At 38.3% G+C, this 20,723-nt stretch overlaps 1 protein-coding gene across 1 annotated transcript; it reads left to right on the forward strand.

Moving 5' to 3' along the window:
- Positions 1-3,893: 3,893 nt before the first annotated feature.
- LOC145157868 (uncharacterized) lies at positions 3,894-5,506 on the forward strand. Its single transcript, XM_079076847.1, has 3 exons — positions 3,894-4,058; positions 4,760-4,833; positions 4,924-5,506. The coding sequence occupies exons 1-3, from the start codon at positions 3,894-3,896 to the stop codon at positions 5,504-5,506; spliced, it is 822 nt and encodes a 273-aa protein (XP_078932973.1).
- Positions 5,507-20,723: the final 15,217 nt, after the last annotated feature.

The following is a 20,723-nucleotide window of genomic DNA, read 5'->3' on the forward strand; positions in this document are numbered from 1 at the left end:
TAGAGGTACTACACTTGTGGTACTTGCTTTCAAAGACAAGAAGATTCAAGATACAAGTTGTTATTACAACATAACAAGAAGAGGTATGTATTCCATTCTCCTTTATGATTTTCGAAATTACCTAGGGGCATGTTAGGTTTCTTTTGTGTTCATAATGTTGTATAACTAATAGTGAAAACATAGATCCAACTCTAGGGTTGCATGCACATATAGGATTGTTTGTATAAAACCCATCAATTACAACCATGCTAAAATCGAAGTTGGCATGCTACGACGTTCTTCATGCGTCGGAATGTTAGACAATTGTCACCCCAGACCTGACGGTCTAGCTGTAGCTAACAACTTAGGTGCGAGATTGTCGGTCTCGTATAGATCTATACACAAGTGTCACGCTCTCTTACCGAGATTCTGGTTATAATTCAAGACTTTAGTGTACTTTGGTAGGTACGGTGAAGACTATATATCACATAATTGTATCAACAGGTTTACGTATAGTGTAATGAAAACCCTTTTATAACTGAAAATATTACTTTTCCATAGTGATTTCATAGCGTAAAATAATTATATCTTTATATAATTATTTGTTTTGTCCCACAATAATAAAATAGTGTTAAGGACCCATAAACTATACCTATTATAGTTTATTATAAATGTTTTCTTGTGCCCATATATACTCACATATATATAAATTAACATGTTTAGAGGTCCCTAAATAACACATAATTTGTATCTAACACAAGTATATGAACATTTAGTATGGTGAAGCCAATTTACTAGTTTTGGCCCTTTTTACATTACCAAACGGTAAAAATTGCGTTATAAACTTGGTAAATTTTATTTTTACATTTTTGTGGATATTAAGTCAAACTAACCTTATAAGTTTAAAATAACATATTTTAGGTCAAATCTCACAAAAATGGTACCATAACCTAGTCATGACCATTTTTGCTAGAAAAGCCATATTTTTGCATGAAAGTGGTGGGTTTTTAAGTTTTCTTTTTGTAAAACCAAATCATTGGCATTTTTAATTAGTTTAATAACACATGTCCAAAATAACATATTTTGATTTGTATCCCACAAAAATGATATAATAACTTGGTTAAAACCATTTTTGCTAGAAAAGTCATACTATGTTCATAAAAACCATTGTTTTTATAGTTTTGTTTTTGTGACTTTTTCTCAAGAACATATAGCATGTTTATACTCATTTTTCATAGATTTGCATTTCAAGCAACATACCACACAAAAATGCTCATAATACCAGGTAATAACATTATTTCATGAAGATAATACTTTTACACAGCATAAAAAAGAAGCATGCATAACAACTTGTGTTATTATACAAGTTTACTTGTATCCCCCCCCTCCCCCCCTCCTCCCCTAAAACTTGGATAAAACGAAAATGAATAGGTATGAACTCACCTTGAGTGTGTTTCTTGGTGGATAAAGAGGTAAAGATGAAGGTTTTCAAGCTTAGAACACTTGAAGATGGAATTACCCTATGGATATTAACACATATTAATGTGTTTAATTGTAACAAAACTAGTATATTTATATGTAGAATCACTAGATTAGTGAAGAAAAGCTTACCAAAAGATGAATAACCAACTTATGGAGAATTAACCTAGAGAATAATGAATAGTTCTTGAGAGAAAATAAAGCGATGAAGAGAAGGGGAAAAAAGGAGGGGGGGGGGGGGGTTAACTTTAAAAGGTAAGGGGAGGGAGGGTGGTGGGGGTGGGGTGAGTGTAAGTGCATAGATGTATGTTAGGTAATAAACTTTGTGGGAAAAGAAGAGACATTTTGTCTCTTATGAAGTTTTATAAAACTATAGTCAACTCTCTTTTATTTTATAAAAATCCTTGCATTTTTATAAAATAGTGGTATTTTTTATAAAGAAACTAGTTTATAACCCGTGAGAACCACAGTTATAAAACTAATTAAGTTTTCATACTAAAAACTTAAAATTATGAATCAATTATTTTAAATAAATTATTAATTAAGAGATATTTTTTTGGTTATATAAAGTTATAATCATTGATTTAAATAAATAAATGAAATTATATCACCTTATAATATATATTAAATTTATTTTATTTTTTATTCTACTCTATTAATTTAATGTAATTAAAGTGTGAAATTTAAAATTTGAAATTTGAAATGAAGAATCAATTATTAGTTTAATGTAATTAGATTGAGAAATTTAAAATTTAAAATTTAAAATGAAGAATTAATAGGTTGACATAGGTGACATCTATTATTAATGAAAATTTCTAATATTATGACACTTGTAAATAAGAGAATAAACTTATTTATTTATTAGAATTGGAGAGAAGATATGGTATAAAGGATGTATAAATATTTAATTTGAATTATAAAAATTCAAATTATTAATAAAATCATTATTATCAAAAATAAAAATACGTTACACGAAGATGGGTGTTTAAGTCAGGTATAGAATTTGTCTCATTTAGTGACGACTTCACCAAAAAGCTGAATATGTAACCTTTGTTATGAATTTGTCATGTGGTTTATGAACTCCACTACATTATGTTATTAATATTATTTATACCCAAATAATATATAATTGAATTATCGATTTTTTTTATGTTACCAACCTTAATTAGGGTTTATATTCAATAATTTCCAATAAGAAATGTACTTTGTGTTATAACTTGTCAATAGTACATTAAGACCAAACGGCCCACAGCCGTTTTTGTGACGTGGCATGTGCCTCAACGGCGTTATCACGTGAAACACCCCCCCCCCCCTTTTCGTTTTTAGCCGTTATGTAGTGGTTTGTTTTCGTAGCAACGGACGATAACGCACTATTTTTTTTTGATTTCTTCATTTTATATCGTTGATTAACGGTAACATTGTTTAAAAAAATATAATACTTTACCTATAAAATCACAATTTTTCTCTACATTCCATATAAAAATCACAATTTTTCTCTCTATTCACCACTTTTCTCTCTCTTTTTCATATATTTTCGACAAAACTTCAAAAATGGTCCCTGTGCTTTTCAAAAATCTGAAGTTTAGTCCCTAATTTTTAAAAACCTCACAGATGGTCCCTGTGGTTTCAAAACTTTTAACAAATGGTCATTTTCGCTAACTCCATTAACATTTAACCGTTAAGTAAAAGGCATTTCTGTCATTTCACAACCACAGGGACAATTTAAGAAGTTTTGCCTTATTTAAAAAAAAAAGAAAAAAAATATAATTATTTAATATTAAAAGGCCCCACCCCCCCCCCCCCTCTCTCTCTCTTCCCTTCCCGTTTTTCTTCACCATCGGCCAAGAAGAGGTTGCCGACCATCGGAGTTGCCTCACCTTTCCCAGCCTCCTCCACCCTCCTCCTTCGAATCTGTGATGCCGACAAGAGTGCAAAACGGGCAAAACACGTCGACCACAGTCGACTTCCTCCACCGTCGTCCGCCTGCATCCCGACGGTGTAGTAGCCTACCTCACCCCCAGCTCATCCCTTTGTGGTTACGACCAACCCCGACCTCCCATACCACCCTTTGAGCTCAACACCGTCGCATAGCACCCTCCCTTAGTCATTGATGTCTTCCCTCCGTTCCCACAGTCCCATTATTTGGTTAAATACCCAAGAAGAAACGAATTCGTCAGAAAAACGGGATTGCCGGTCTCGAAAACAGATCTTCTACACCAAACCTTTTCTGCTTCCTGCGTGCTTTTTTCCCTTCTCGAATTGATGAACACAATGACCCCAGTCCCTATTAGTTGTAACTTGTGAATACAACCTTATACACCAAGGTTTAATTCAGAATTGCATTTCTAGTAATACTGGAACAGAGAAAGAACAAAACAGAAACAGTGAACATGGAAGAATGAAAGGAGAACAGGGGAAGGAATGGTTTGGGAAAAATGGGGACTTTGAAGCCCGAATCAGGACGTGAAAGATGGAACAAAGAAAATGGGGAAGAAGATGAAGAGATTGAAGGTGAAGAGGATGATAACTACAAGCATTTAACTGAGAAACTAAGCTTGATCTACACCAGCGCTCCAAGAAATTTCACCATCATGGACAGGGTACTTCTATAAAAAAAAATCACATTAAATTTGATTAATCATCCTTTGTGAGCTGTAGAACTCTTTGCATAAATGGTTGTACTAATGTTGTAATTTGATTTTTGAAACACAAAACTCTAGTTTGATTTTTGATTTTTAAGAATATGAAGATGAAAAATAAGAAACGGTGGTTTTATGTGTGTGTTTGTGTGTATGTTTTTGTGTGTGTGTGTGTGAGAGAGAGAGAGAGAGGGTGAGGCCCTTTAATATTAAATAATAATTATTATTTTTTAAAAAAAAATAAGGCAAAACTTCATAAATGGTCCCTGTGGTTGTGAAATTACAGAAATGTCCTTCACTTAATGGTTAAATGCTAATATAGTTAGCAAAAAGGACCATTTGTTAAAAGTTTTGAAACCATAGGGACCATCTGTGAGGTTTTTAAAAATTAGGGACTAAACTTCAACTTTTTGAAAACCACAGGGACCATTTTTGAAGTTTTGTCTATATTGTCAAGAAATTCCACAAAAAAAGTGAATTCGTTCGATGATAGTGACGACGATGATATGTTTGTCACTATGATATACGAGTATTGCACGAACGTGGTAATGCAACCAGCTCCAACTCCTTTATTAACCAGGCGCACGACGTTAAACATAGATCGCGAAGAAAGGAACAGACGTTTAGTTCATGATTATTTTGAGGATGATTGTGTCTACCAGCCACGCGATTTCAAAAGAAGGTTTCGTTTGCGGAAAAATGTATTTGTTCGAATAGTCAACGCATTGGAAAACATGTATTATTTTTTTTTCTAATATAGCTTTTATATTATTTTAACACATTGCTTCTTTCAAATATAGTTTTTATATATTAAATATATGTTTAGGCATGAATTTTTCCAAATGAGATATGACACTAGAGGTAAACGAGGATTCACAGTGTTGCAAAAATGTGTTGCTGCAATTAACCTTATGGCAATGGGAGAGTCGCCTGATTCGATTAACGACTATATGAAAATGTGTGAGAGAACTGCAAGAGAAAGTTTGTATAGATTGACGAGGGGTGTTGTTGAAACCTTCGGTGACATTTATTTGCGTAAACCTTCATTGAATGATATACAACAACTATATGCAGCGTACGAAGAAAGACATGGTTTTTCGGGTATGCTAGGAAGCATTGATTGCACACACTGGAACTGGAGAAATTGTTCCGTGGCGTGGAAAGGCCAGTATGCAAGTGATCAGCATGGAACGCCTTCGTTGGTATTGGAGGTTGTTGCGTCCCAAGATTTATGGATTTTGCATGCTTTTTTCGGGGTTGCGAGTTCGAATAACGACGTGAACGTTTTTGTTCAGTCACCGATTTTCGACGATATTTTGTCAGGGAAGGCACCAGATGCTCCTTTCACAGTAAATGGAAATGAGTACACATTCGTGAAGGCGTTTCAACACCGAATAACACCAAGATAAATTTTTTTTAAGAGAAAACAAGAAGGAGCACGTAAGGATGTGGAACGTGCTTTTGGAGTTCTGAAGTCGAAATGACACATAGTTGAGCATGCAACACAGCCATATCAGTTAGACATAATGGTTGAAGATAAAGAACGAAACATTGCGAAGTATTCGGTTTCGAAGCTCAGACACATGCAATTTCAACCCGGAACAGCGAAATATTTACATAAGGTCGTAGATATTCAAGACGCACGAAAACACAGACAACTTCGAAAGGATTTAACTGATTTGATGTATGATGGAAATGAAAACGAATAAATTATGGGCAAAATGTAATTATTTTTTAAATGTTATGTTTTCGTAATGTTTTTAAATGTTTAATTAAAAAATAGGTTTTATTTAAATAACATGTTTTAATTAATTAATTAATTTTGTTTAAAAAATAAAAATTAAATCGAAAAGAAAAATTAGAAAAAGAAATAATGACATGGAAATTTAAAAATGTTATAACTAGTTGTCCATTTATTCCATCTGATGTTATAATCTGATGTTATAATGACACAATGACATGGCATGTGAGATAACAATTTTTGAATGTATTAACATCCCTTAACCAATTGTCCACATCCACTAGACTAGTCTATAGTCTAAACGCAAATGCATTAGGAAAGGGTCCTGATAATTCCACTGCAGTAAATTATTTATCCACTTGAAATTAGGGTATTTTGACATTTTTGCCCTTTTTCTATTTTTCAAAAGTATGACAAAATAGAAACATCCCAAACACCGGTTCGTCCTAACGCTAATTCTCTTCCCAAAATAAACGCCGATTCCTAGTCTTCATACAAGAATCGACGATGCTTCTTCGGCGTTCGTCGGGCGTCGTTTCTTCTTTTCGGTTGGCTGGTATCTGTTGCTTCTTCCAAGTCGTCGATCCTCCTTCTGAATCGCTCCCGGTTTTGAATCGATCCCCAGATACACCTCAATGAGACCCACCCCCAATCGATGCTCCAACCTTGTGTGCAGGTCTATCCCGATCTTTGCTTCGCTTCTGGATGGCGTGAATAGACTGAATCAGAAATCATCCATACCCAAATCTTGAATAAAGTTTCTTGCAACCTCTTTCAAATCAGCAACTTTGAATATTTTCAAATCTTGTGAAATCAGCAAATTTTAATACATATGGTGATTATTAGAAAAACAATTAGGGGCAGGGGGTCATAGATGGTGATTTTCTTGCTTGTTTCTTGTTGTAGATTTGATGGTGTTGGTGTAGGGTGAAACTAGTGAAGAGGGAACATGGGTGGCGATGATGCTGGTAATGGCGTGAAGTGGAACTTTGATGACTGTTCATGTGTGATGAAGGTTGTGCTGAATTGAGTCTGATCAAAAAGATGGTGGAGGCTGCGTGGGAATTGCGTGGGAATGGTGTGTGTGATGATTTTAACGGTGATGACAATGTTCTTAGGAGAAGATGATGTGCCTATCGCCAATTTTATGGTGTATCAAGGGTTGGTTGGTGGGTGGAAGTGAATGATGGTGTGGTGGCTGGGATGAAGAGAGTGTATGATGGTTGGAACGTAGAAGATGATCGGCTGAAAGATTGAAAGAGAGATATAACTCATTTATCTCTTTCATATTAAATTAGTAATAAGGGCAAAAAATATCATACCACTTCAAATTTAAGCGGACGAATAAAATAAAAAGGTGGAAGTATCAACTCTCATTAGGAAAAGAAAATGATATTTCCACTTATTAAATTGATTCATCCACAATAAAAATGATATTTCCACTTATTAAATTGATTCATCCACAATAAATTGATTCATCCACCTAAAATATGTTTTACTAACTTGTACGATAGTTGTAAAGATATTGTACCTCATTGACCAGATTGCTTGTAGTTGATTTTGTTTGACCAAAATTAACGGTTTTCACAATATCAAAATTCCACATGAAAAATCATGTAAAAACCACATAAAACTAGACAAATGCTTGTCTGACTGGTCTGTAATTAAACCAATATCTCTCCGGTCTCTCGACTGTCCGGTTCTTAATAGTAGGTCAATCTATGTCTGTCCTTTCAGCGCATAAATAACATAATTCCAGTTTACATAAAACCTAACACAAGGGTCTATAATTTTCATGTTTTGAGTTTTATAACATCATTGACCTTCGAGATGAAAAAAAAATGTTTAAAATTGTTGGAAAATATATTACTGATTAATGTAAACCAAACCCATATGATTTAAACAAAAAACATGAAACTTTATTTAACACACTTTGCTATAACAACATTTTTAGGTAACCTTTGTTTACAATACCGTAAAATTCTAACATGTTTATTTAACTCATAATTTACTATAATGACATATTCAAACTTCAATACTCTTTCTATGATAAGTTCTCAAATTTCTTATCACATAACTCTTCCATATACTTCCATATATTACTAGTTTTCAACTTCCTTCTCATATATATCAAGCAACACCACGATTATTAAAATCACATAACTAGAGATGCACAACAGGTAATTTGAACCTCTGATCTAAGTGATGAGTTTGGTTTAAAAGTTTAATTTAAACTTGTACTAAAGCATTTGAAATTTTTTGAAAAATGGAAAAAGGAACAAAGAATATGTTAAAATCTTCAACAAACTATTCTATGAAAAGATTGATCAATTTCGAACAGATAATATAATTTGTTATCCGAACTTAACAATACCCATTATTTATGTTGATAAAAAAAAGTGAAGAAACAAAAAAATAATAACAATACTTGAGATAGGATCTTAAACAGATAAGTTTTTAACTTCGACAAAAGATCTAAATCCCATCGACTTTCAAAGATTCAAACAAAAAGTCAGGTTTTTTTTATAACACGATAATTAAAATATAACTCGATCGTATTGGATGAAACTTAGGAGAAAACGACTAAAATCAAATTCAACATCGACTATGTGCTTGTGTGTTTGTGTGAACAAGGAGATGTAGGCACCATAGCGAGCCAGAAGCTGATTAAATACAGAACAATGGCTTTCTGAGGTGCCTCTGTTTTACAATTCATGTACGTTCCTCCAAACTCCCGAAGGAAGAGAGCGTTCCGAGATGGTTGGTGTCATAAGCAGAGCCACCACGGAGATCGCCTTCTGGAGGAAGATGTAGTTAGGGTTTGAGTGTTGCGATCCTCTTTATACTATAGCATGAACTGTGAAGATCATTAGATCCTCATTATATCTATTAGGCCCGATAGAGACTTTGTATGAAGTATAGGCCCAATTACAAAAATCATTACATAATTTTGTTAAGGTAATTTAGTAAAAAAATTAAGTTAACCTTTAGAAAAACTTTAATGTCAAATAAGGGATAATGGTTTGAGATGGTAACATATTTTAGCTTTTGGTGATATTTGGTTATTATATTATTTTTTGTGATTTAATAACCCTTAAATTTATTGAAACGTGTACATTATACCGGTATGACCAGTAATAGTGGGTTTTGCCGGTTTCCGAAGTTGTTTCCGGCGAAACATGAGTATTTCGGTCATCTTCTCTGATCAAATCGATTTTCCGGCTATTTTCCGACAAGGACCAAGAATTTTTTGGTCACTCATAAAAACCACCAAAAATGGAATTCAAACCCAAAAAAATCCACAAAAAACGTAAATATGTGAATTTTTTTAAGAACTGAAACATGGATCCGCAGAAGAAAAAAAAAGAGAATAGGAACGATTTTTTAGTTCATCTTCGTCCTCATCGGCTTCGAGTTCATCTTCATCTGTGTTCGTATGTTCATCTTCATCTCCCACCTTCGATTAGAAATCCATCTTCCCATTTCCCGATTTACCCCTGCCATGATCCATGATTTACGTGACAGTTACTTCACATATTCAATCTCATTGCTTCCTACGATATCAAGAACAGGGAAGAAGATCGATTATGCATTTCTAACAGGTGGATGAATTGAATAGGAACACAATTTCATAATCGAATTGCAGAAAAAAATGAATGAATAGGAACACGATTTCAGATATGTTCTTCATATTTCAATATATTCTTCATCTAAAAACCCTAGAACTCGAAATGTTGTGTTCAAGAAACCTAGAACTCGAGGGACTAGACTTGTTATTATGGAAACTAGTTAAGGGGATCGGGGTATATAAACCCGTCACCCCGCGTCCCAGCCCTAACCCTAAATGTTTAGCAGCCGCCACCTTCCTTCCTCCTCCAGTCGCCGCTCTCGCCTCTTCGTCCTCCGGCGCCGCGTCACCACCTCGGTTGAGGTCGTCAACCACCGGAAGCCACCACCTAGCCCATTTCCTATCCGCCAATGTGTCACAGCCCTTAGTTTCGGCCGTGGTGGCTGTCACCGCAATCCACTGGTGTGCCGCCTTTGCCACCATTGGTGTTGTCGATGTCATCGCTGTGAGCCACCAGGTGGGTGCAGGGACCGTTTTTCAAGCCTTAAGTGTGGGTGTGTGTTCTGTTTGGTCGGAAAGCTAAGGAAAGGCCACCACCACCGTGAGGTGGTGGCTGCCACCATCTACCACCACCTGCCGCCACAGTGCGGTTGTGTGTGTGTGTTTTATTAGATTAGTGTGTGAGTGTGTTTCAGATTGGGTTGTAAATTGTAATCGGTATAAGAATAATAATAGAAAAATCCATAACCACCACCGTGAGGTGGTGGCTGCCGCCACCGGCCGTCGTGTCGGGTGGTGGTGTGCTTCGCCTTGGTGTGTTTGATTCGTCTGGGATGCATGAAACCCTAGTGGGCCCAATAAAGCCCTAATTGGGCCCAAGGAAACCCTAATTGAGCTAATAAAACCCTAATGGGCCCAATGAGGCCCAAAGTGACCTAAAAACCCAACCAATCGACTAATGGGCTAGTATTGGGTAGGAAACCCTAATTAGGGTTTGGAAAACCCTAATTGCATAAAACCCTAATTCTTGAGAATTAATCGGCACACACGAGATTATTTAATAACTTGAAATATTAAATAATAATTATTGGCAAATTAACCTAAGGCAATATTGGACTTAATGAATTAAGTCCTTAGGGGATTAAGTCCTTAATGGGTTAAGTAGGACACTTAACCCTAGTCGTCATTTCATGTGAAAACCCTAATTTCACTTGGGCTTTGGGTTGGGCCTTCCTAGTGGGATTTGGTGATTGGACTATTGATGGGTTGTCCAAGAACAAGTTAATGGACCAAAATAAGTAGATGGGCTTTAGAATAAGGCCCATGTGAGGACTTGGGCCCAATTTGGAAAATTGGGCCATAATTGAGCCTTTATGACTAAGTGATAATGGGCCATGGGAATTGGATTGGAATAATCGAATGCGCCTTAAGGAAAGACCGTGTAGAGGTCTGGGCCCAATTTGGAAAATTAGGCCATATGTTGGGCTTTGGCCATCATTTTACTTTTGGGCTTTTGTGGTGTGAGTTGGACCTTGGGCTTGGAACCCAATTATTAATTGGGTATTGTTTGATGTTGACAGTTCGGGAATCTGTCAATCAGCAGCTAGAGTGTACCTGCGGGACTTCAGCAGTGCCAGGTGAGTTCTCCTCACTATATCAACAGGGTCTACGGCACCAAGGCCGGCCCTTTATGATTGCATCCTGGTTTTAGGATGTTGCTATGCTATGTAATCTGTTAGATACGTATGGTTATCTGTATATATGTTAGTGACCTGGTTAGGTCGGTATCCTGGTTATAGGATGTTGCTATGCTATGTGATCTGTTAGATCCGTATGATTATCTGTACATATGTTAGTGACCTGGTTAGGTTAGTATCCTGGGCATAGGATGATGTTATGCTATTTGATATGTTAGATCGGTTGACTGTTATATATGCTAGCGTATGATATGTATGTGCACATGTTTGTTTGATTGGGGGTTTGGGTTGAGGCGATCCTGCTTTGTGCTGAAGGCCAACATACCCAGGGCGGCCCGGATAGACTACAAACCCAGGAGGGTATGATAGTCAGACCAAAGGCCCGGTGGGCGGTCCGGATAGGCTGAAGGCCCTACGAGGCGGTGCAGACGTGCCGAAGGCTCGGAGAGCGGTCCAGATAGACTGAAGGCCTGCGAGACGGTCCAGTCAGGCCGAAGGCTCATTATGCATGTTGTTCTATATTTGTATTGATATGATATTTGTTCTGGTTAGTATGGGTTGGTATTTTGGGGGTAACTCACTAAGCCTTCGAGCTTACATTTATCGATTATTGTTTCAGGTATTCGAATGATCGCGGGAAGGCGAAGGCGTGATCGTGCACCTCCTTACATTTTCATGATTGATTATGGGGATACTCTGATGTTTAAATTATTTTGAAAGTAAACTGTAATGACTTAATGGTTTTAAATGTTTTAAAGAGTTTTAAATTGGCTTGAATTTTATGGGTGTTACAAGTTGGTATCAGAGCCTTGGTTTGAGTGAATTGGAGGAACACTCGTGTGACTCCAGTCTCAAATCAAGGAAAAGATTTTCAAAATGATTTTCAAATGGTTTTCAAAATAAGTAAAGGAGGATACAGGGTGTACGATCAGCCGAAGCCAGTAAGTAGACCCCAAAATGCCATATAATTATTTGATTATGCGATATGTTAGAACAACATGCTAGTGCTAGGCTAGGGATCTTCAGGAATTGCATGATAGCATTGCCTGATTACATGATGCCTGCTAGCCTAGGGTTTCCTTTATATGAGATTGACATCATTACTGTAGTTGCTTAGTGTATGCATCACGGTTATACATAATTAAGATCTTATAGCCTGAGAATGTTTGATTTGGCCTTATGTTCTATTCTTGTTTGATTGGGAGCTTGGGGTAGGATTGGATATTCGAAAGTCTATAGGGTCCAGCGTTATGTATGGCTGGCATACACTAGTGTTGCAGGGTTGGTGGAAGTTTCATGGATGGATGAGCTGTGTGGGACCGGTAGGTCAGTTGTGGGACAGTTAGCTTTCCTCTAGGAGTGAGGACTGAGTGCTTGCTATGTTTACGTATATTGTTAGGGTGTTGTGGTGATACTTGAGACAAATATGGGTAGGTGTGGAAGGTAGTATGGGCTCGTACTACTGAAAGCACATGACCCATACGCGTAGCAAGGAAGTCACAACCCCTAGGGTTGGGTTAGGAGTTGGTTCCCTGTCTCTATATGGGTTCTCAGTGATCCTTCTGGTGTTTTACCAGAATGATGGTTACGAGACGTCTTGAGATCGGATCCAGGTTAGGATCGGGAGCTGGCAGCCAGGATAGGCCAGTGTTGTCAGAGGATCGTGTCAGTGAGATCATCTGAGAGGAGGTGATCTAGGTTGACCAGGGATAGTTGCCAGAGATGTTTGGGCCTATCAAGACTGCTACGGTTGAGTATTTTTGTGAGCGCTATGCTGCCATTGTCGAGACGGTTGCCGCGGCAGCTATAGCAGCTGTAAAGACGGCAGGGGAAGGAGCTGGTCAAGCTCGCCAGTACCGGGACATGTTTTGATGAGCAGAGGGCTGTAGTTACTTGGGATCAGGGAAATGTTCTGTACTCGTTACATTCCACGGGTTGAGCGGGAAAGTCTAGCATATGAGTTTTTAGATTGAGGCTTCGGGGGTTTTGCTCGAGGCCGGAATATGAGTCGCGGGGACTCCGGAAAGGAGTAATGATTATGTCCCGCTGGATTTAGGCAGCTGAAAGTAGGATGGTTAAGTGATAGGATTGGAACGTCGTTTTCTAGGGCAAGGATTGTGCCCTTCCAGTTTACGGGCTCGAAGGATTGACCAGGCTTGTGACCCCAAGATCAGGTTGTATTTCAGCTCGGGGTCAATTGGTCGTCGGGATTGGCGACAGTAGTTCAGCGCTGGTGAGCACGGGTGGGTCAAGGTGACATAAGTATCTTGGGAGATCCGATTCGCCTTGGATCTCTTGTATCAGACGGTAAGGATTGATTGTGCGATCTATTGCACTTTCGGGATTGTAAACTATGTCTTGGGAGTAGTTGTAGCCCGGTTTAGGGCAAAGGTTGTTCCAGCTACTGCAGTTTAGCTGTGGATGATTGAGCTGGTGAGTGAGTCAGGGTGCGAACCCTGAATGGTATAATTTCTAGAGCCGAGAGCGGGAGATTTGTTGGAGCACTTTGGGGAAGAAGGTCATCATATGGGAGGTCTGCGGACAGGGTCCCCTAGGATGGTTATTCATCATTGTCAGGATTAAGTGGTTTTAGTAACTGTTATTGGTTGGCGAATGAAAGCGCCAATGGAAGTAGCTCGTTGCTGAGGTATTAGTTGGAGTATCTGTCTTTTGGACTTCAAGATTTGAGTGTGGGATCATTCAAGCATTAGGGATTGTCGGTTTCACTAGGATTCAGAAGGTGTTCATCAAGTTATTAGAAGCGTGTGGTCGTTTGGGAATTGCTAGTAAAGGAGCACTTGTTGGAAAGGTCTGGTTGTCATCAAATCGATCGTTGGAAGTGATAAGGATTAGGAATTCTCGAATTTTCATGTATTGTGAAGGCTTAGTCGAATCTACGTGGGGGAGAATCGTCTCGGAATGCAGAAGCAGGATCGATTTTGAAACTGGGATAAATTTTACGTCGTTTTCAGGATGGAAGACAACCCTAGTGGCTGTTGAGGTTGAGGGTTGTGTGAGTTGGGAGTTCGGTAAAACTCCACAGCATGGAAATTGCGCCTTCTCGGTGCTTGATAGCAGAACTTGGGGAAATCAGGTTAGGATTCTAGCCATGAATTAAGTTCAGTTGTGTGTTAGGTCAAGTGCGTGTTCGACCTGTATGGGAAGTGTTGTAAGACTACGGGGGTAGCCGTAGCATTCACTAGCGATCATGTAGTATGGAAAGTGTTGTAAGACTGCGGGGAAAGTCGTAGCATTCACTAGCAGTAGATAGTGCTAGAGTGTTGTGAGACTGCGGGTGTGGTCATGTAGCAATTGCTTTTAGCTGTGGATTTGGTAACGATAGGATACGACACATGGATCCGATCGGTTGGATCAGGAGGTTGTTAGAGTCGCATTGGCATGATAACTAGTGGAAACTAGTTCCAGGGAAGGATTTCGTTCGGAAGTCGTGTGAGGCAACTATGTGGGAGACCTTTAGCTCCGCGACCGGGCCGGAACCCGGAATTTCAGATGAGTGCTACTCGGTGGTGGCGAATCAGATGATTTTTGGATGAGATGCAAGGATAGGTCCTTGGATTTCAAAAATGGGTTAGACCCGAGTTATGTATATAGTGGTATTCCAATCTAGGGTATTCCATCACGAGGATGACCGGACCCTACGATTGAGTGGAGCTGACGTGTTTGGTATTCCAACCCGAGGGTTGATTGGACCAAACATATGTGTGATACGAGGGTATTCCATCCTAGGGATGACTGGACCCGTCGTAGGCATGCCTGGTATTCCAGCCCGAGGCTGATTGGGCCAGGTATGAGTATTTGTGCTTATGAGACGGTTGTGATATGTATGTGGTTCGGGAACTAAAGGATCATAGTTAGTAGTGTGGGATTTGTGATTCTGTTTTCTAGTGGGAACCTTGGGTTATCAGAAGTTGAGTAGCCAGTTGGGAGTTAAATTCAATGCATTCGACAATGATCCAGTGTGGGCAGTCTGTCAGGGAGCCAGACCATCTCGAGACTTCAGATTTCAGATTGAGTAAATATGATCATATTGCAAGGGATTTGTTTATTTTTGTCAGGTCTTGGAACCCTGTGAGGGTTGGTTACGGTTGCCTTGGAAAGGCTAGGGTGAAGCTCGAGATTGTAGTGCAAGTTGTTCGGCGTGTAAGGAATGAGAAGAAACGATTTCGAGGACGAAATCAAATTTAAGTGGGGGAGAGTTGTAACATCCCATTTAAAAAAAAGAGAATAATTAAAATAATAAACCCGGGACTCCAAGAGGTAATTTTATTATTATTTTATATTATTATAGCCCAAAATCCAATAATAATTAATGGAGTGTTGGTTTCGGGAAGCCAAATGGCATGATTTAGAGTTTCGGGGGGTGTTTAGTAAATTCTGGACCTAAGTTGAAAAGGTTTTGTGGAGGGAGGGGCTGCATGGTAATTATTGGGACTTAATTTAGATAGATTTTGGGAGGCAAGGGTTAAATGGTAAATTTTGGATTCAATTTGTAAGGATTTTAGATGGTTGGGGTTAAAAAGGAAAAATAGGGATTTACTTTGAAAGAAAGGAGGGAAGGGAGGGACTAGACTTGTTATTATGGAAACTAGTTAAGGGGATCGGGGTATTTAAACCCGTCACCCCGCGTCCCAACCCTAACCCTAAATGTTTAGCAGCCGCCACCTTCCTTCCTCCTCCAGCCGCCGCTCTCGCCTCTTCGTCCTCCGGCGCCGCGTCACCACCTCGGTTGAGGTCGTCAAACACCGGAAGCCACCGCCTAGCCCGTTTCCGATCCGCCAACGTTTCACAGCCCCTAGTTCCGGCAAGAACAAATCGATGACGGGGTTCCAGGTGTGCTCGCCGCCACCGTTACACTCCAGCAGTTGAAGACGAGGGCGCCGCTAGCCGGCTGTGAATGCTGCTTCGATCCACGACGGCCTCCGCTCGTCTTCCTCACCGTTCTCCCGGTGTTATTTCTCAGCCGCGACCGCTGTTTTCGTATGGCTCAAGTTTGTCGTTCCGGTCGTCATTTGTCACCCCAAGGGGTTGTTGTGTTCGTAGGTGTGGGCCTCTGTCGAGTAGGAGCCGTGAAGAACCACCATGGCAGCCGGCCATGGTGGCTGTCACCGCAATCCACTGATGTGCCGCCTTTGCCACCATTGGTGTTGTCGATGTCGTTGCTGTGAGCCACCAGGTGGGTGGCAGGGACCGTTTCTCAAGCCTTAAGTGTGGGTGTGTGTTCTGTTTGGTCGGAAAGCTAAGGAGAGGCCACCACCACCACCGTGAGGTGGTGGCTGCCACCATCTACCACCACCTACCGCCACAGTGCGATTGTGTGAGTGTGTTTTATTATATTAGTGTGTGAGTGTGTTTCAGATTGGGTTGTAAATTATAATCGGTATAAGAATAATAATAGAAAAATCCATAACCACCACCGTGAGGTGGTGGCTGCTGCCTCCTGCCGCCACCGGCCGTCGTGTCGGGTGGCGGTGTGCTTTGCCTTGGTGTGTTTGATTCGTTTGGGATGCATGAAACCCTAGTGGGCCCAATGAAGCCCTAATGGGCCCAAGGAAACCCTAATTGAGCTAATAAAACCCTAATGGGCCCAATGAGGCCCAAAGTGACCTAAAAACCCAACCAATCGACTAATGGGCTAGTATTGGGTAGGAAACCCTAATTAGGGTTTGGAAAACCCTAATTGCATAAAACCCTAATTCTTGAGAATTAATCGGCACACACGAGATTATTTAATAACTTGAAATATTAAATAATAATTATTGGCAAATTAACCTAAGGCAATATTGGACTTAATGAATTAAGTCCTTAGGGGATTAAGTCCTTAATGGGTTAAGTAGGACACTTAACCCTAGCCGTCATTTCATGTGAAAACCCTAATTTCACTTGGGCTTTGGGTTGGGCCTTCCTAGTGGGATTTGGTGATTGGACTATTGATGGGTTGTCCAAGAACAATTTAATGGACCAAAATAAGTAGATGGGCTTTAGAATAAGGCCCATGTGAGGACTTGGGCCCAATTTGGAAAATTGGGCCATAATTGAGCCTTTATGACTAAGTGATAATGGGCCATGGGAATTGGATTGGAATAATCGAATGCGCCTTAAGGAAAGACCGTGTAGAGGTCTGGGCCCAATTTGGAAAATTAGGCCATATGTTGGGCTTTGGCCATTATTTTACTTTTGGGCTTTTGTGGTGTGAGTTGGACCTTGGGCTTGGAACCCAATTATTAATTGGGTATTGTTTGATGTTGACAGTTCGGGAATCTGTCAATCAGCAGCTAGAGTGTACATGCGGGACTTCAACAGTGCCAGGTGAGTTCTCCTCACTATATCAACAGGGTCTACGGCACCAAGGCCGACCCTTTATGATTGCATCCTGGTTTTAGGATGTTGCTATGCTATGTAATCTGTTAGATACGTATGGTTATCTGTATATATGTTAGTGACCTGGTTAGGTCGGTATCCTGGTTATAGGATTTTGCTATGCTATGTGATATGTTAGATCCGTATGATTATCTGTACATATGTTAGTGACCTGGTTAGGTCAGTATCGTGGGCATAGGATGATGTTATGCTATTTGATCTGTTAGATCGGTTGATTGTTATATATGCTAGCGTATGATATGTATGTGCACATGTTTGTTTGATTGGGGGTTTGGGTTGAGGCGGTCCTGCTTTGTGCTGAAGGCCAACATACCCAGGGCGGCCCAGATAGACTACAAACCCAGGAGGGTATGATAGTCAGACCGAAGGCCCGGCGGACGGTCCGAATAGGCTGAAGGCCCTACGAGGCGGTCCAGACGTGCCGAAGGCTCGGAGAGCGGTCCAGATAGGCTGAAGGCCTGCGAGGCGGTCCAGTCAGGCTGAAGGCTCATTATGCATGTTGTTATGTATTTGTATTGATATGATATTTGTGCTGGTTAGTATGGGTTGGTATTTTGGGGGTAACTCACTAAGCCTTCGAGCTTACATTTATCGATTATTGTTTCAGATATTCGGATGATCGAGGGAAGGCGAAGGTGTGATCGTGCACCTCCTTACATTTTCATGATTGATTCTGGGGATACTCTGATGTTTAAATTATTTTGAAAGTAAATTGTAATGACTTAATGGTTTTAAATGTTTTAAAAAGTTTTAAATTGGCTTGAATTTTATGGGTGTTACAGATAATGAAATTTTCGGCTCTTGAGAGCTAGAAGAAATGGACGAAAATTCCTTATGCCAAGAGTCTATTTATAGTTGATAAAGAAAGCATTGGATAACCCTAATTGAATATTACAATAATATCTCAAATATGGTAATTATCCAACTCCTTAATTATCTTAAGGAATCATTCTAGAAACCCTTCAAGAGGCTTCCCAAAATTGTCCCCCCCTCCATGGGAAGGTTCCGGAACCTCTTTCGTTCAACTATTGAGTAATTACAGCTTAGCTCCTACACTTTCAATTAATTCTAATTAACCCGAAATTAATTCCAATTAATTTTTAATTAATTATTACTATTTCAAATTAATATATTAATCATATAATATACTAATAAATCATTTATTTCGATTTCCAATTAATTTACTAAATTAACAAATCAACCTCCCTCCCTCTCTCTCTCTCTCTCTCTCTCTCTCTCTCTCTCTGAAAGTCATTATATTTAGTTATTGTTTATGAGGGTAACCCAAAAAAGACTTTGCTTTTAATTCAAGAATGTAAATGTTTAGTTAATGGCTTAGACACGTTAATCCAATAGTCTCTTACTTGGATAAGTCTATAACTACAATTGCAAATATAAACCTTGAGCTAAACATCAAAGAGTGCTTTCCAAAGCCACTGCCAAACTCTGATTTAAAATCTACTATTGGCCCTAAGATAAGTGATCAGCTATCTCTTCATTCTTCCTGGTATCGTATGGACATGAGACATAGATCATAATCAATCTCATTTTTCAAGATTATATTTCCCAATTTCTGGATTTGTAAATACTTGTAGACTTTAAATTGAACACATCAATTAGTCTTGGTTGGGCCCAATACTATTACAGTCAACATCAAATCATCGAGGGGCCTAATGATATCATTTTTTCTATTATGGAAAAAGGAACGAATAAACATTGACTACATAATTGTAACATTTACATACCAAATCATATATGATGTTGCATTTTATAACATCGAGTTACTGATATGTTTACGCAACACCAATATACAACCGATTTATAAACTACAACTTATGTATCTCCATTTGATGTGATAGTATGCACTACATTAGGGTATATGTGGCGGTTTTGAAAACCGTTTACTTTCATTTCTCTTTTGTTTGATCCGGATGATAGTTTATGTTGTAGCACCAATAAGAAGTTTGCAATTGATGTGATAGTATGCTTTACATTAGGGTATATGTGGCGGTTTTGAAAATGATAAAGACTTTGAAGGTGGTAAGATGAAAAAAAATGTTTTTTTAGTCTACACATGAACTCTATTTTCTTTGGTTTTGTAATAAATATAGAAACATTAATTGGAATTGCTAGTTGCAATTTCTTTTAAATTTTTTTTAATATTTTTTGTTCTCGCTAGAGTTGTTCCCCGTTTAATATAAGGTTGACTGTTTAAAAAGAAAACTGATGGCCTAAGGTAATGACAAAGTACAATGAATATATTTACTGTGAAATAACTTGATATGTTTTAAACTTATTAATGATTATTGCATTAGAAGATATGATGCAGAGAGGTTTCAACTTGTTGATCGCTTCCGCTTTCCTTGGCCGATGAATGTTAAAGTCCCCTTTGATAGTTTCTGTCTGGGAAAGTGTTGTCTGGGAAAGTTTTCTGACTGGGAAAGAAATCATGTTGTTTGATTGTACATATGATTGACTATGCTGAATGATGAAAAATGACCCGGTTTATGTCCGATAGTGGTGTGATGGATGAGATTTTGTATAACAAATTAGGATGGTGGTGGTGTTGTCTAAAAAAATGAATTAATCCAATAAAAATGAATTAAAAAAATTAACTAAAAGAAATTAATAATCCAATAAAGTAGTATTTATTAATATATAAATATTATATATTATAAATAATATTTATGAATATATAATAATCCAATAATAATAATTAATCCATAAAAAGGAAGTTGAATTATTTAAAAGAAATTAATAATCCAATAAAATAATATTTATTAATACATAAATATTATATATTAAAATAATATTTCTTAATATAAAATAATACATTAAAAAGTAATAATTCAATAAAAAATAAATTTAAAAAAATTAATAATCCAAGAAAGAAAGAAAGATGCGGGGTTTGGTGCATAATTGTCTTTCCAGCACATTCATCCAGAAAGATATGATTTTGGGGCTTTCTGGGAAATACATTTCTTACCGGGAAAGACCATTTTTATTAGTAATTTATTAGTGCAATTTCATATTGCACCTCACATTAGGAAAGAGAATTACAATCTGACTTTGTTGTACCTAACCCGTAATTTAATCAAGATTTCGTTAAATTTAGATATTTTTTTTGGCATTAATAGTATCTATTATAAGTTCGATCTAACCATGAGTCCATGATCTTGAAGAATCATATACTATTAGTTTTGAAGCTGAAACACACCGTT

The sequence above is a fragment of the Lactuca virosa genome, chromosome 2 (assembly GCF_052849685.1).
Source record: "Lactuca virosa cultivar CGN04683 chromosome 2, Lactuca_virosa_CGN04683_v6, whole genome shotgun sequence".
Classification (NCBI taxonomy): domain Eukaryota; kingdom Viridiplantae; phylum Streptophyta; class Magnoliopsida; order Asterales; family Asteraceae; genus Lactuca; species Lactuca virosa.